The sequence below is a fragment of the Colletotrichum godetiae genome (genome assembly GCF_030913485.1).
Source record: "Colletotrichum godetiae strain CBS 193.32 chromosome Unknown BDP55scaffold_76, whole genome shotgun sequence".
Lineage (NCBI taxonomy): Eukaryota > Fungi > Ascomycota > Sordariomycetes > Glomerellales > Glomerellaceae > Colletotrichum > Colletotrichum godetiae.
Genome location: NW_026851324.1, coordinates 23,505 through 38,830, shown reverse-complemented (window position 1 = coordinate 38,830; position 15,326 = coordinate 23,505). Strand labels below are relative to the sequence as shown.

The following is a 15,326-nucleotide window of genomic DNA, read 5'->3' as shown; positions in this document are numbered from 1 at the left end:
TCGAACAAGAATTACTTTCCCATATTCAAAAAATCCCATTGCTTAGTTTGCAAAAGAGCATACAGAGATACCAAAGTTGGAACCCATACTCCAAGCTTTTTCGCGGTTCTGATAGGATTCCCCAACATTACTTCGATCTCCATGGGCTTCCGCCTTACTGCATCAACCTGCATACTCGGCTTCAATCGGGCCTCTTTGGGCGTGAATGCCACCATGTTATCCAGTATCTCGTCGGGGAAGACATGACCCAATGCTCGGGCAACTGCCACAATGTCTCTCATGGCCGGGCGGATCAGGGTGTCCAGACCACCAGCATCCTGAATGGCGCCAGAGTCCAGACCTGTTATGGCACAGACGGTGTTGAAAGAAGCGTTCCAGATGAGCTTCCGCCATCGACACCAAGAAATATCCTTCTGAACATTGCATTTGGCGCCGCCGTTATTGTACATGCGAGCAAATGTGGAGCACGCGTTGCTCTGATCCTCGTCGGTAAACTTGGGGTTCGGCCAGTACGCAAGCTGAAGAATGTCTGGATCATTGTGCAACATCTCACGACCGTTGAGTTCGCACCCTATCAGCGGGACGCCTGATAGCAAGATGTTGGATGGAAAGGCTTCGAGGAATGGCCGCTCAATGTCAATGCCGTTCTGAACGAGAATGATTGATGTCTGGGATGTAATGGCTGGGCCAATGATGTTCGGGATCGAGTACACATCGGGCAAGTTCTTCATGGCCACCAAGACAAAGTCGAAAGGCCCATGCTTGAGTGTGTCTTCGAGGGATCTTTCCACTGTATCACTTCAATATCATGACATTTGCGAGGGGAATGAACCGGCAAAGAACTCACTGTGATGAGGTCTCCAACTATTGATTTCTCCGTGGTCAATGCTTCGAATGTGAAAGCCTTGGGCGTAGACTAGATCATAGTTGGACCGCAGTATCGCAGTGACCTCAGCTTCTCCGGACTTCTGAAGTGCGTACGCGCACATGCTTCCCACAGAGCCGCAGCCCACTATGAGAACTCTGACCTGTCGCATCATGATGGGTAATTGACTAAGATTTCTAGGTTAAAAGAGGTGAGAACAGGATGACATCTGTGGAAACTGAAACCGAGAAGCTTGTCTAATATCATTCATACTTTATCTGAGATTACCAATTGTTTTATGAAGTAAATCATACGCACTGTTAGGTCCTTAGGTCGTATTAGTCTTCTCATAGATCCAGGCAGGAGACTGCGACGCCCTATCATTCATGCGCTTAAATCCCCCTCTAAGACGATTTGCCTGCATGGCGCTTGAAGCGCGCCCGCAACCCTTCTTTAGGTTCTTCCATCGCCTCCTCTGCCTCTAACTCGGCCAAACCAGTCTTGAGATCAACCTCGTGGGAGGAGATAGCCCAGGAATCGGCGCGATGCAAAAATCGGTGAACAAAGTAGATGACAACAAACAATGGCAGCCCAATGTACGCAGACAAGAAGTCGGCCACGGACCAGCGGGACGGAAAAAAAACAGTAAAGCCGTTGAGCAAACAGAGAAGTCCGAAAATGAATAGCGAGATGTATGATCCAACAGGCTGCAAAAATGATCGTGCAACAAGAGCTGATTTCGGCAAGTTTTGAACGTCGCAGGCCTTGCGGAAGCGGATGTAGATGATTCCGCAGCAGACCCATGAGATGAAGCCGCCAGTATTGACAAGATTCAGAAGCCAGTTGAACACGTCTGCCGCGTTCGAGTTGACGTTCATGTAAGCCAAGAGTGAGAACAACGAGCTGGCAATAACGGCGTAGATGGGAACTCCTTGCTTGGTGCACCGCTTGAAGATCCGTGGAGCGCTACCTTCACAGGCCATCGAGTACAGAGATCGACTTGCCAAGTAGAGGAATGAGTTGCCGGCGGACCAGGCAGCCGTAACGACGACGGCGTTAATCACGCTGTCGAGTCCCTTGATTCCCGCGTTCTTAATTCCTACAACCCATGGCGAGGCCGCAGCTCCAGAGCTTCCGCTAGTGAGTGCCGGTGCGTTGGAAGGGCAGATGACGGAAATAGCAATGGTCCCCCCAATGTAAAAGACGATCAATCGCCAGAAGAAGTTGCGGGCAATTTTCGGCAGGTTCCTGCGAGGAGATTGAACCTCTCCGGCGGTTACGACAACCATCTCAGGTGAAAAGGTGAACGGAAGAACGCTGCTGAGAAGAGTTGACAAGGCGGCCACGAATCTGCCTGCGTCGCCTGAGACGATTAACTCCTTGGTAGCACCTGGGTCATTCCAGTATCGGAAATATAGGCGCTCGTGAGTTGGACCGCCTCCGAAGAACAGAACGATTGAGAGGATCAGCAGGCCGACAATAGTCAAAACCTTCAGTCCGGCGAACCAAAACTCCGTTTCGCCGTAGAATTTGACGGGTAGAAGATTGAGACCGACAACCATTACCAACATGATCGTGATCCAGACGGCATTATTAACATTCGGATGCCAGTACTCGATGACCAGGGCTGATGCCGTGAGCTCGAAGGGGACAAAGATGGCAAAAGAGTAGAAGTAGAGCCATCCCATCATGAAACCAAGACTTCGCGATACGTAACGGCTGCCGTAGTAGTTCATGGTGCCACCTGGCAGCGGAAGATACGTCGAGATTTCGATGACTGCAGTCAAGACCAAGTAGATCAGAGCTGACATCACGACGTAGCTGCCAACGAGGAAGGCCGGTCCGCCGCGGGCGAGGGTGCTGCCGGAACCGACGAAAAGGCCAGTGCCAATGGTTCCACCAAGGGCGATGAATTGTGCATGTCGGGCAGAAAGACCGCGCTTGGTTGACAGCTCTGCAGTTTCCGTAGCTTCGATAGATTCCGGGTGGGATGACGTCGCAACGTGGCCGCTGGCCTTGTTGTCGCTGTCGCCCTCTGTCTTTGTTTCCATCATATTTGCTTGCAGATGTTCGCAACAACAAAATTTCGACGGGTTGAGGAGTTAATGAGGCAAAAGTTCGGAAACAGGGATCTTGATAGGGCTCGTTGAACAAGCTTTCCCGAAAAGCTTCACCTTAAGTCTCAATCTACACCCAAGCAACTTGACATGTTACCTTCCATCTGCATTTATACTTGCCATATAGATATCTTATTCATCAATACTTTGAAGATATTCGCGACTCATCTGGCTAGTTCAAAGAGATAAGCCAACTTCTTATCTAAAGGCGCGCCTTAGCCCATGATAGCGCGTGAAACATTCCCAAAGATATCGGAGTCGACTTCCAGGAGTCGGCTTGAGCGATGTGGGGGCCCTATTCCCGGCCGTTGGAGACGTCGGAGTCTCTTGCCTCTTGATTAACTCCAACCGTCTGATAGGTGCATCAAGGCTTCAACCTATCGGCCTCGAATCGGCGTTGGTTCTCCTCACTTTAGTCGTCATCTGAACATGCACGTCTTGTCGGGTATTATTTAAGCAAATCATACGATGGACATCATACAAAAATGTCACCTAACAAAGCCAGATCGATTGCGAAACACCCAAGCCAAGAAAACCAACAATCACTTTGAACATGCGTGTTACAGATGCAATCCTACTCTGCGCGGGTGCTGACCTTGCAGCTGGTCTGAATGTTGGTCCAAACTATCAATATCCGCTAGAAGGTACGTTTGTTCAGTTGTTTCGCCGATCGGGTTGAAGATTCCCACCTAAACTTGCTCCCAGATCTGGACAAAGATCTGCCGTTCTCTCAGCCTGTGACATTTGCGCACTTGGAATGGCAACGTTGTTTAGCGGAGTCGCATAATAAGGTAAAGTCCCCTGCAGCTTGAAAGCCATATGAAGATTCGTCTGACCTTGAGCCCAGCCTCTTGACATTGCGGTTCTGGGATTCCCTTATGACACCTCTACTTCCTACCGTCCAGGAGCTCGCTTCGGCCCGAGAGGTATTCGGGCTGGGTCATCCAGGGAGAAGAAAGGGCGTAGTTACAACACCGTGTGGGAAGTTGACCCTTACGAACAGGGGCTGGAGATTGTGAGGGCTTATCCGAGTAAACATCCCCATGGATCATGTAATCACTAACACGATACTGCGGTGAAAGATCGACTGTGGAGACGTGCCCATCACCCCCTTTGATGCCAGCCATGCGTTCAAGCAGATGGAACAGGCGTATCGACAGATTCTCTACCATCCAACCACCGATCAGAGTAAGTCTACAGAGTACTTATGTTGGCGAAGATATGCAGGCAGAGTTACAGCCGCTAACATAAAGTTTAGATGAATGGGAACATCCCCGCATCATCAGCCTTGGAGGCGATCACTCCATAGTCCTGCCAATTCTTCGCAGCCTGAAGACCGTTTATGGACCCATCTCAGTCATCCATCTCGATTCGCACCTTGACACGTGAGGCTCTTGACATAAATCTCACCGGTCTAAGTCACCATCCACTAACAATGCTCGCGCGCAGATGGGATCCTTATGAAGGCTACACGGGAATCGTTTCGAACCAGTCCGCCATTACCCATGGAACCTTCTTCTGGCATGCGAGCCGAGAAGGGTGCATCAGCAAGGGCACCAGTGTTCATGGCGGCTTGAGGACCAAGCTCTTTGTGAGTAGCAAGATGGTTTCATGATGATCGCCCTATCTAACGAAGTGCAGAGCCCGAAAGACTATGAGATCGACAGGGATGTCGTCGGATTCACCATAATTGAAGCACATGAGATTGACGATATTGGCATGAATGGCATCGTCAAGAAAGTCAGAGACGCCGTTGGTAATACGCCGGTGTATCTTTCCATCGACATTGATGGTAAGTTGGTACCGCTCCCCGTTAAGAATGCTTTACTAATAACGCCAAAGTCTTGGACCCGAGCATCGCTCCAGCTACTGGAACGCCAGAGTCAGGCGGTTGGACCACGAGAGAGCTGAAGAGATTCCTCAAGGGTCTTGAGGGTCTCAATCTGGTCGGTGCTGATGTCGTTGAAGTCAGCCCGCCGTATGACTCTGTGGCCGAGACAACTTCCGTCGCTGCCGCTGATCTGATTGTCGATATTCTGGCTGGCATGACGAAGAAGAAGACTTTTGATCCGTCCAGAAACGAGAAAGACGAGTTGTAATCACTGTCTTTCCAACATAATGAGAACCTATAGGCACTCTGCGCAAAAGCAGAGCGCGTAGTGGGAAAAAACTTCGCTGCTTGAGAAGAACCAGCGAGACAGCGCTATTACTAAGTCTACGAGCTGCGAATATTCTCAGGCCCTCAACTCGGTCGTGTCTTTCTCCACTGCCTTGCCCTCAGCCATCTCCCCTTTTTGGCAAGTTATCCGCTATGCCGGGGGGGTTGCTGACGGTACTTATGGTTATTTACGTAACCTCCTCGTCCCTCCCCCCTGCTCCCTCAATCACCTAGTATGTTGAATGTGAGGATGCTTGAATTCTGCAACTTGCCATCATCAGCCCTATTGACAATTGCTTTTTTGGGGTATAGGAGAATCAACATCTGGGGAAGAGAGGATCATCCAAACTTTCAAGAGAAGCATAAATGAGCCTGGGGCTGATTCCCTGGGGCATCGCTCCAACATCACCGAGAATCCGTCGCAATGGGCTAATCCACAACGGTCTTCAGTGGGGTTGACAAGGTCTTGATGTCGTATTTTGTAATGAATATCCACTCTGAAGACGCCCTGAAGAACTCGGTCTTGAAAAGTCCATCTCCTTTTCTTTCAGAAATTCCATCCCATCAACATGGTTTCCGCATTCTCTGCATCTTGGAGGTATTGATCGACACAACATGCAACTCAACGACATGTCGTCATCAGCTGCAGCCCTTGCCATGGTGCTCTCCAGCTTGTTGCCCTCAGTTCTGGCAAGCACTTGCAGCAACTCAACTCAATCTGCGCCTCACGCCCTCACATCCCAAGGTCTCGTCAAGGGGTACCATGACGCGAGTTGCAACTCGGTGTTCCTGGGCATCCCATTTGCTGCAACAACGGCCGGTGAAAACCGATGGAGGGCGCCGCAAGATGCACCGAAGTCTAACTCGACGGTGATCGCAACCTCTTATGGTCCAACTTGCCCTCAAGCTATCTCCGGCACTCTTTACACCCAGCAGGATGAGAACTGCCTTAATCTCAACATCTGGGCACCCTCCACAGGCGAAAACTTGCCTGTGTTCGTATACATGTATGGAGGTGCCATGGTTACAGGTTCCAGCAGCAACCCCCAACTTCAAGGGTCTAACTTTGCCCGCAATGGTGTGGTATACGTCAACTTCAACACCCGCGAGAGCATCTATGCGTCGCCGAACTCGGCGGAACTCAACGAGGCCTCTACTAAAACTGAAGAGTCACAGAACTTCAGTATCCTCGACGTTGAAAAGGCACTTGATTGGGTCCGCGACAACATCCATGCATTCGGAGGTAACCCCGATCACATCGTCTTCGGTGGCCACTCGTCCGGAGCCGTGCAGGTGGATCACTACCTCTGGAACCACCCAGATTCGTGGCTCAAGGGAGCAGTTGAGATGAGCGCGAATGCCATGTCTGGGCCGGCATACGCGCCAGTCGACGAAGCACTCGATGCCGTAGCGGCTGAGGTTGGCTGCCCGAAGGCAGGGGAGAACCAGCTCGAGTGCCTGCGCAGCGTTGACACTTACGCCTTCCAAACAGTCAACTTCAACTCGACTTTGAACGCATGGTTTACCCCTGTCATTGATAACGTCACGAGACATTCTGACTACGCTGCAAGATTCGCAGCTGGCCAGTATGCATCGCACGTACCGCTCCTTACGGGAACTTCTGATGGTGAGGGCACCATCTTCAGTCTAGTGTATGGCGCCGAAAACAGCAACTTCAGCTCTTGGATCAACACTTTCGACGCTGATAGTGCGCATATCGAAGACGAAAACCTGCTAGCGGCGTATAATGCTTCCGATTATGAGACGGAATCCCTCAGAAGTGGTGCCCAGTATGGCGACGCCCGTTTCAACTGCGCCGTCGACTATCTTCTGGACCTGCGCAGTGCCAAGCAAGACACCTGGGTCTACAGATTCTTCGGAGCCTACGACAACGTGGTAGGGGTTCCGGGAACAGGACCCACGCACGGAACCGAGGTGCCCTTCTTTCATGGAGGCAACGAGTGCTTTGGTTCCCTTACGGGCGTGAGTGAGGCACAGCAGGCACTGGCTGATTCAATTCATGGTTGGTTTGTGGACTGGATCAAGAACCCGGCTGCCGGGCCTGGATGGGCCAAGGGGTCACCGCAGTCTGGGCCTTTGATCAAGCTTGGGATCCCTGGAAATGAGTTGTCTGCCATTCAGGGGTCAACCGGCGATTTCAATGCTCGCTGCAAGTCGGTACGTATCTTGTTACCTCTGACTTCCAGATCCGGGCATCTTACTGATCATTTATCAGGTCTACGCACCTGCGTTCCCCAAGTACCCGGTCGTGCAGTCTGCTCTCTAAGTGGTGTCCTGACGTATCTGAGCATGCAAGTCAAGCACCGACTCCCGAGATGGGGTCAGCATTTCTGAGGAAAGAAGGATGGGCTTGTAAATATGATTGTCTTGCTAACTAAGCTCTTATCCATGCTAGTGACTGCATAAACTGCTTTCTTCATGTATATAATAATTCCAGACTGACTACTTGAACTTCTTACAAGACAACAAAATCGAAGCCCCATGTGTAGCCGCCAAAAGCTCAAATATTAAACACCGCTGAAGCCTCCATCTCTTTGTGATGGTTCTCGCGTTTCTAGGATGCACACTTTCCTACAAAGCTAGGTACTTCATCCTGATTCATAGTCTGTGGAGCTAAAGATAGGTATCAAGAGAGCCACCAGATATCACGCGGGAGTAGTATCACCGGCCATGGTGCACCGCAACTTTTTGGTCCAACGGCGGATAAGAAAGAGGTCTTCCCCCGGAGTTACCTCTTGGCCATGCTCAAAACCTGGTTTGACCATTTTCCAGCCAGCTGATTTCCCATCTGAGTTCCTTGTACAGACATGCATGTTTTCTTTTAGCCGTTAGTCCCAGAGCATCAGAGCTCGGCCGCTTCCGCAGCAATCAGCCCAAATGGAATGATTCCGCCGCGACAACTGAGCAAGGACGCCGGGAGCATGCTGCTCGCATATCAATGGTTCCGATCAAAGTGGCAAGTACGGATAGGCCGATTTCATTTCTACCCGCGACCCAATCTTTGAATTTGGTAATGATCGTTGCCAGACAGATACCTGTCCCAGACTTGAAAGTCGGCAGCCGAGTCCGCCTACGGCCCAACCCTGAGGTTTGACGTACTCCATACACCCTCTTCTTTCTTGATCATTTCTGTTTCTACGCTCAGTGATCATATGGCATGTGTCCGGGCATATGGGGAGATGTCAAAGGTCCCTGGTTCAAGAAGCCGATGAAATAGAATTGCCCCCAGTTCCAACAGAAAACGGTCTGCCAGGGGTTTACGTGGTCCTTGTCCGCATGCAGAATCCAAGGACGCTCCACACCTTCACCAAGCCAAGCGGGAAGACTTTCCGAGAGCTCCCCTTGAAGACTCCATAAATGTCCAACACATACAGTGTTGACATATCACCATCACCCCTCCCAAAGAGCTCGACCGGAGAGACGGTTAAGGCCTCCGCCGCCGGGGATCCACTTCCGCCCGGGGGTACAACTGTAAAGTGGGATGTCACCTCGACCACATATGACCCGTCATATTTGATGTGATGATTGAACAACAACCAACAGTTTCTGCAGGAACTTTCTCTCAGTTCAGAAGATACTCCGGAAAGCTTCTGGAAACCTAGTCGACAATGCTGTTGCCACTATCGCCAAGATCTTACGAGTCATTTTTCATCAGAGAGAAAAGAAAAAGATTACAGCAGCACGCTGCCAGTGGACGCGACGCACACAAGTGCAAAGTAGACTTGCGGGCTTCATACGGTCAAGTGATATGCCAAAACTTGAGAGTTGACACGAAATCTGAAGCCCCTGGATTTGTACATGTACTCAAGTCTCCGGTTAAATTACTCTATATGGCAGGTCTCTCCATCTCACTTACAGAATCTAAGATAACAGGTGGAATTTATCCCAAGCCCTACAGGTACGACTCGAAGATCTTTTGGAACTTTTCCCGCGTAGCCTGGCTTCCTACCCACACATCTTGTTTCCCGTCAACGATCTCGATATCGGTACCAACAAATGTTGCGACCATGCCGTTACCAAAAGCACTCTTGTCAATAAAGACGTGTTCGTCAGGCTCAACAACGGCGAGGTAGTAGGGATGAGAGAGCATGGCCGTAAGAACCTCGGGCGATTTGTAGAGGAACATGGCAATACCATCAAAGTCGACCGGAACAGTGGACGCTGGCACGGTTGAACCTGCTTCGGTGGGAAGAATCTGACCACCGACTTGGATCTGTGGCAGGGTCAGTTTACGCTCATTGCCGACTCGCAGCAATGCAAACGCCGGGTTCCATTTCACAAACCTGCTGGTAACGTGTGATGTTGAAGTGCACAGCCAAGGGGGCAACCTTGGGGGCGTGCTGGGTCTGCCAGTAGTCCCAAAACTGAGCCTGGGTCAAGTTGGTTCCTCGCTTGACGTATGTGACCATCTGCGCCTGCCCAGTGTTTGAACATGCGGCCATGCTGCTGGCGAGCAGCGTGGAAGCGATAGTGAATGGGACGGAGAGGCGGACCATCTTGGCTGAGATTAGGTTCAAGATGAGGGTGAGAATGAATGGAAGAGGTGCCCGAGTACCTGAACTTGGCTTGTGTCTCCTAAGGTTTCAGAAAGAAAGACTGGAATGGATCTGAGCCTTTATGTCTTTCGATCTTGGTGTGGTTCCCGGCCGTGGCTCCAGCTCAGGTTGTCAAAATCCAATATTGTTCACAATACCATGCTCCAATAAAATTGGTCTTCAAGGGTTGCTACTGTTTGCGTTGTTTGCACTATGGATATTCCATGGTTCGGTTCTCGCGGTTGAGCGATGGAGCGTTTAGATTCGTGGTCCAGAATCTACCCACTGCCTGCGCCGCTCTCTCACCCAGTTCAGTCGAGACCACAAGGGTTGAGTACCCAGACATCACATCCATACGCACATTCGCGAAATTTGCTGGATGTGGGCTGCCCTGTCCCGCGTTGCTTAGCTACCTAGTATGTGAGAGTGCAGGCCAAGGTCCATCAGGAAGCAAGGGCCCATGCAGTCCCACGGGCCAGGGGCGATGCTCGTGTTGGTTGACAGAAAACCGCAATGTGATAGCTCAGAGTATTTCCCAGTCGCGGAAGTCATGTTTAATATAAGTCAAGGGCCGATTCTTCGTCATTTGCCATGGCATGGTTACCATATTGGAAGAAGAGCTCAAGCAGATCAGAGTGTGCAATGTGCGTAATGCTTAAATATTGAGGGTTGCAGCTGTTTGTTCGCGTAGTATGTAGGGATGGATCCGTCGTCAGTCTCTCCTTTCTGAGCTTTCTTCTTCGTTTCCACTAGATTTTTGAAGACCTTCAGTCCTTGGTCATTCTCATGGCCGAGTTTCCGGTCGCAAATGGCATCACAACTGTCATCAAGGCCCCCGATGGCTACCAGGTTGACTTTGACCATCCGCAACAACAGAAAGTGCTCGAACACTACCTGGTATTTGGTATTCTGGGATCCTTGGCATTCTTGACCTTGATACAAAGGTTCTATACCAAATTCTGTTTATCTGACGGTCCAAAGATCGACGATTGTGAGTGACTTGGCATCGCACAACCATGTTCGTGCTGTCACTAACACGCATTCTCCACAGTTCTGATCTTCTTCGCATGGGTGACTATCTGACCTCCCTGGATTTGAACCCGAACGAAACTGATTTTTCAAGATTTGTTCCATTGTCATGCAGTCTGTGCAAATTTGTAAGATACTAGACCTTCAGGTTCTCGGGGTTCGATGAAGAAACTCACATCATTCTCCAGGGTCTATATCGATCAGGGGCTTGGGCCATCATGCTTTCGAGATGTCTATACAGACATACGAGAAGCACATGCTGGTGAGTTGCCTGGCTGAGTTCATACTTAACGTTGTCAACTTGAACATACTATTTGTTGATACGGTCTCACAGAGCTCTTACATTGTTGCCCCGGTGTTCATCACTTGCAACGGCTTGACAAAAACCTCGCTTCTGACAGCGTACCTCAACATTTCACCACAAAAGTGGTACCGAAACGCCATCATGACAGCCATCGTGATGGTAGCCACGTACACGATCATTATCGCATCACTTCTACTATTCCACTGTCAACCCATTCGCACAAACTGGGACCCTTATGCCGCCGGAACATGCCTCAACTCGGCAGTGCTTTACATGGCCATCGCCGTTTCCAACATCGTTTCTGATGTCGTTCTTTTCATCATACCCATTCCCATGGTTCTCCGTTTGCAGATGCGGCCGGCTGTCAAAGTCGGAGCCGTTTTAATGTTTGGCATTGGATCCATGTATTAATACCATATTCCAGCCGTCTGAGGAAAACATACTGATCCCCTGCCCAGAACTGTTACGACATCTGTCGTCCGCATGATTTACTTGCAGTCGCTTCTTTCATCCAATGATATCCCATGGGTAGCAGCCCCTGCAAATGTCTGGTCGTACGTACTCAGCCCCGTCCTCTTCCAAAGTCCTCCATATTCCAAGCTAGTAACTAACGACTTCCCCCTTAAAGTTTCGTCGAGGTGAATCTGTTCATCATATGTGGCTCAATGCCTACCCTACGCAGATTTTTCCGAGCAATGGCACCCAGACTGATTGCCTCGGAAGGGTCGAGAGTGAAGGAAAGCACACATGCCAGTATTTCTCGAGGGCCGCGCAGCAGATACTCGCAGTTTGACGTTGAGATGGATAGCCTTTCCAGTGAAAGTGAAGTTTTGGAGGACAGTAAACAGAGCAAATCAAAAGCAGGAAAGTGATTTGAGAAGTCTCTGTTATCGATTGCCTTTGGTGGAAGCCACCTAATTCAAATCTCTCCATGAGGTGTGGTACCTCGATTCTAAGAGACCTTTCAATGGTAGTATAAGCTTTTCTCAACCCACATTTAACCGACAATGCCCCGTCCTGTAGCTCTCTCCCCGCTTTCGCTACGATTTGATCACTTTGTCTTGCTTGATACTCAATTGATACTCAAGGATAACCTTGAGGTACTGAATACTTAACTTCATTCCTGTCGATCTTCCCTAATTTATCGTTACCTTGGATATAGGTAGTTGAAGCGAGGTGGAGGTTTCGAGCAAGCTCCTCAGACCCTTACGATTCGCAGCTACAATGGCCTGCGCAAAACTTGATTAGCTCTATATGTCATTGAATCAACGGCCCTGACATGAAGCCTACCTGTGCAATGACTTTTCCAACGCTCATCGGGTGCTCCACATCTAAGTATAACACTTTCATTATTGAACCAAGGAAGGGTTTTGCGATGCCGCCGATGCGTTCCAACCCAACGAAGGGATCCCTGGCCCTAGTGCCCTGATACGTCCCGACCAGAAAACGAGGGGCGTCTGGTCGCGCGCTGGAAACCTCGTTCACCAAGTCTTGGATTTCGGCCTGGACTACATGTTCTCCGCTTACGAGAATCAAGAACGCATCCACACATTTGTACGACTGTTGCCTGAGAGGGAGGTCATCTTCTAGTCCCGTCGTGTCGCGTAGTTCAAGACCCAGCAGTTCACCATTCACACTGTCATGTCAACACAGTATTCATGAACAGTTTCGACAGACTATAGTTCTGGCGTTGTAAAAGACACGTACCGTACTGCGTTCCGAGAATAATGAGTATACTTTGGGGTGTGTACATATACATCTTTTTCGTGTGAAAACCATGGTCTTGGGTTGACGAAAGTGTTGATCATCTCATTCTTGAGCGCTTGGGAGTCTCCGACTATCATGATACTAGATTACTCAATATAAAACCGATTTGGAGATAGGAGACCAAGTACTCACGTGAAAGTTGTCAATCCTTCATGTTGAATTCTGGGCTCTCTGAACGCCATGTCATCAGACTCATCAAGTTTAAGAGCTAACGTTCCAGCCAATCTTTTGCCCCTAATAATAGCTCTTGACAGAGAGTCGCTGCGCTCCAATTGGCTGGGTCGAGTCTGGTCTTCCATGGATTGATGGTCCATCAAAAGACTTGAGAATATTGACCCTAGTGCAATTTTGTTGATCTCCTTGAGAGTAAGTGGCAATCTAAACGCCGACACAATGGAAATGTCGCCGATACTGAGACCCGAGAGCATACTCCAAGCACTTGTCGGGGCGTTGGATGTTGTGAATGAGGATCTGTCTGTTTCGCGATCTTGGGTCCGTTTATAAACCCTCGATTGACCTAGGTCGAGCTCGAAATTTCTTTTTGATAGCGTCATGTTCATTGATCCCTCCGAAGATTGTGGCCTCCGAAAGACGGCTGAAGAGGGTCTGTAGACAGCACTTTGTGTAGACACAGGTCTACTCAGTCTTGAGGACGCATTGTCCATGAACTTGACGGACCTCGTGTCCCACGACGTTTCGCTATCGAGCAGCTTCAGTTGTTCGGCCAATGTCCGATTTTGCTCAAGAATTTCGTCCACTTTGGCCAACATAGTAGCTTGAGAGCGAACCGCTTCTTCTTGGGTCTCGCTATGACACAATGAATCAGTTTCAGGACACCCGGTACCTTTAATTGTCTACTGTTCACCTATTGAGAATTGTGACCATTACAGCCAATGTTGACTTCTGGGACTCCAACCGAGGAAGAAGAGCTAGGATCTTCTTTTCGTGCCACAGCGCCCATTTCATCCGGGACCGCAATCCATCCTGCTGGCAGACGATAGATTCAAGTTTTGAAAGGGTCAGGACCGAGTGCGTGATGACGATCGAAAGGTGGTCGAGCTGGATCATGTTTTTGCGGGAACTGGGGAAGGTGTCGAGGGAATGAAGTAGCTTGTGGACAGAAGACAGAGTCATCTTCGTCTCTTCAATGATTCGAAACATTTGCATCGCGGACTCGGGGGCATCGATGGCGCTGGAGACGAAATTGGAGGTGGTGTTGTACACTTTGACCGCCGTGGCCAACAATCCAGCAACTGAGCCAGCGATGCTGAGAGGGTCGGCCATTTTGGTTCCTCTATTGGACAGAGAATATTTGGATGAGACAAGAGCGACTCTAGAGGAAGAATTTTGGAAGAAGTGATGCTGTCATGGGATGCCCGCATTAGAGATACAAGTCGCCAAAGTTAACATGAATATAACATGAAGAAAAACACCCCGGCGAAACTACTTCTGGGGGTCGAGGCTGCCGACTCGCAGGTGCAGTTTACAAGTCTCTCAACATCGTATCATCCTTGTTGGTCGTGCCTGGCGCCAGGGGAGATGGAGGCTTAGACGCGCTTACCCCTGGCAAGATAACAAGCCAGACCTGCAGGTCAGCCTTTTAGTCGATTTGGCGGACAGCCATTACTGACTCATTATGCGGAAACAAGTAGACCGCCTAATCGGGCGCCTTGAAGACTGCATACTGGCGAACCACATCTGGGGAAAAAGCCTTGTGGTGATTAGCAAAAAGCAATTTTACTTCCAACAGCAACCGCTCCGCCACACCTCAGCCTTCGAGGGTTTCGAACGCATACGGACGTGATAGAATTCACACTTTTGATAACTCTTGCTTCTGTTGAACTGACATTTTTCTCGGTTGTGCCTCTGTTTAAACTGCAATGAACTCTGGAGAGCCAGCTTATGGGCTGCTGCTACAAGTGTAAACATATCACCAGGAACCTCTGAGCACATGCAGCCAGCTCACGTTGTCCGGGAGTTGAGTCTAGTGGAAGGGGATCTTTTCTGTATTTTTTGAATGCAATTTTTTTTTCAAGATTCGGTGAAGACTATGTTGATTGACTTGAGAAGTCCAATCAGACGACCCAATGGCCGAGGTTGCGCCAGGTGCGCCAGAGTTGCGTCGTGACAACAAAAGAAAGGTGAGATAATTAGCCAGAGATGAAGATCAATTATCACAGGAAGAAAACTTGGTCAAGTACAACTAACTTGGTAGACTGGAATAACAAGTCAACATCGGCTCTCAACCCAACGCCCGCGTCAGGCGGGGCCGTAAACCCGGCGTCCTCTCTCAACATCCCGAACCAAGCTTTCTCATCCGGACTTTCCAACGTCAAAGCTCACCCTCCTCACACATTGACACAGTCAAACAGTCCACCGAAAGCTCAAGTAAGGGAGCCCCCCCGACTTCCAAAACCTTCCAACACGCTCAAGGCTCCGAAACCAAACACGCGAGTATGAAAGTTGGTCTGATGTTCCTACCACATGATGACCTCACCTAAATCCACAGCCAACCGGTAAGAACCTTTCG

At 49.8% G+C, this 15,326-nt stretch overlaps 7 protein-coding genes across 7 annotated transcripts; 3 read left to right on the top strand and 4 right to left on the bottom strand.

Moving 5' to 3' along the window:
• Nucleotides 1-11: 11 nt before the first annotated feature.
• On the bottom strand, nucleotides 12-1,040 carry BDP55DRAFT_734242 (ketopantoate reductase PanE/ApbA C terminal-domain-containing protein; the record flags this gene model as incomplete). The annotated part of the gene is made up of 2 exons (XM_060580184.1): nucleotides 12-790; nucleotides 848-1,040. The coding sequence occupies 2 exons, from the start codon at nucleotides 1,038-1,040 to the stop codon at nucleotides 12-14; spliced, it is 972 nt and encodes a 323-aa protein (XP_060423012.1).
• BDP55DRAFT_622191 (amino acid permease/ SLC12A domain-containing protein) lies at nucleotides 779-3,258 on the bottom strand. Its single transcript, XM_060571362.1, has 2 exons — nucleotides 848-3,258; nucleotides 779-790 (listed from the first exon to the last, which is right to left on the bottom strand). The coding sequence occupies exon 1, from the start codon at nucleotides 2,917-2,919 to the stop codon at nucleotides 1,270-1,272; it is 1,650 nt and encodes a 549-aa protein (XP_060423011.1). The 5' UTR covers nucleotides 2,920-3,258; the 3' UTR covers nucleotides 779-790; nucleotides 848-1,269.
• Nucleotides 3,259-3,427: 169 nt separating this feature from the next.
• On the top strand, nucleotides 3,428-5,418 carry BDP55DRAFT_400324 (arginase family protein). Its single transcript, XM_060567291.1, has 8 exons — nucleotides 3,428-3,626; nucleotides 3,688-3,773; nucleotides 3,830-3,997; nucleotides 4,065-4,170; nucleotides 4,241-4,367; nucleotides 4,432-4,573; nucleotides 4,624-4,774; nucleotides 4,825-5,418. The coding sequence occupies exons 1-8, from the start codon at nucleotides 3,536-3,538 to the stop codon at nucleotides 5,079-5,081; spliced, it is 1,128 nt and encodes a 375-aa protein (XP_060423010.1). The 5' UTR covers nucleotides 3,428-3,535; the 3' UTR covers nucleotides 5,082-5,418.
• A 379-nt stretch (nucleotides 5,419-5,797) lies between these two features.
• On the top strand, nucleotides 5,798-7,427 carry BDP55DRAFT_565499 (carboxylesterase; the record flags this gene model as incomplete). The annotated part of the gene is made up of 2 exons (XM_060570427.1): nucleotides 5,798-7,318; nucleotides 7,377-7,427. 2 exons carry the CDS (start codon nucleotides 5,798-5,800, stop codon nucleotides 7,425-7,427), a joined length of 1,572 nt encoding a protein of 523 aa, XP_060423009.1.
• Nucleotides 7,428-9,053: 1,626 nt separating this feature from the next.
• BDP55DRAFT_565562 (EthD domain-containing protein) lies at nucleotides 9,054-9,657 on the bottom strand (the record flags this gene model as incomplete). The annotated part of the gene is made up of 2 exons (XM_060570431.1): nucleotides 9,054-9,374; nucleotides 9,445-9,657. 2 exons carry the CDS (start codon nucleotides 9,655-9,657, stop codon nucleotides 9,054-9,056), a joined length of 534 nt encoding a protein of 177 aa, XP_060423008.1.
• Nucleotides 9,658-10,482: 825 nt separating this feature from the next.
• BDP55DRAFT_565498 (uncharacterized protein) lies at nucleotides 10,483-11,901 on the top strand (the record flags this gene model as incomplete). Its single annotated transcript, XM_060570426.1, has 5 exons — nucleotides 10,483-10,687; nucleotides 10,914-10,987; nucleotides 11,060-11,433; nucleotides 11,488-11,583; nucleotides 11,658-11,901. The coding sequence occupies 5 exons, from the start codon at nucleotides 10,483-10,485 to the stop codon at nucleotides 11,899-11,901; spliced, it is 993 nt and encodes a 330-aa protein (XP_060423007.1).
• Nucleotides 11,902-12,924: 1,023 nt separating this feature from the next.
• Nucleotides 12,925-14,080, bottom strand: BDP55DRAFT_734236 (uncharacterized protein; the record flags this gene model as incomplete). Its single annotated transcript, XM_060580183.1, has 2 exons — nucleotides 12,925-13,603; nucleotides 13,662-14,080. The coding sequence occupies 2 exons, from the start codon at nucleotides 14,078-14,080 to the stop codon at nucleotides 12,925-12,927; spliced, it is 1,098 nt and encodes a 365-aa protein (XP_060423006.1).
• Nucleotides 14,081-15,326: the final 1,246 nt, after the last annotated feature.

What these genes read in the sequence shown, in the direction of transcription:
- BDP55DRAFT_622191 (XM_060571362.1), bottom strand. Translation starts at nt 2,919, where the DNA reads ATGATGGAAACAAAGACAGAGGGCGACAGCGACAACAAGGCCAGCGGC.
- BDP55DRAFT_400324 (XM_060567291.1), top strand. Translation starts at nt 3,536, where the DNA reads ATGCGTGTTACAGATGCAATCCTACTCTGCGCGGGTGCTGACCTTGCA. An exon ending in TAGCGGAGTCGCATAATAAG is followed by an intron (nt 3,774 to 3,829) that starts GTAAAGTCCCCT and finishes CCTTGAGCCCAG; the next exon opens with CCTCTTGACATTGCGGTTCT. An exon ending in GCTTGAGGACCAAGCTCTTT is followed by an intron (nt 4,574 to 4,623) that starts GTGAGTAGCAAG and finishes AACGAAGTGCAG; the next exon opens with AGCCCGAAAGACTATGAGAT.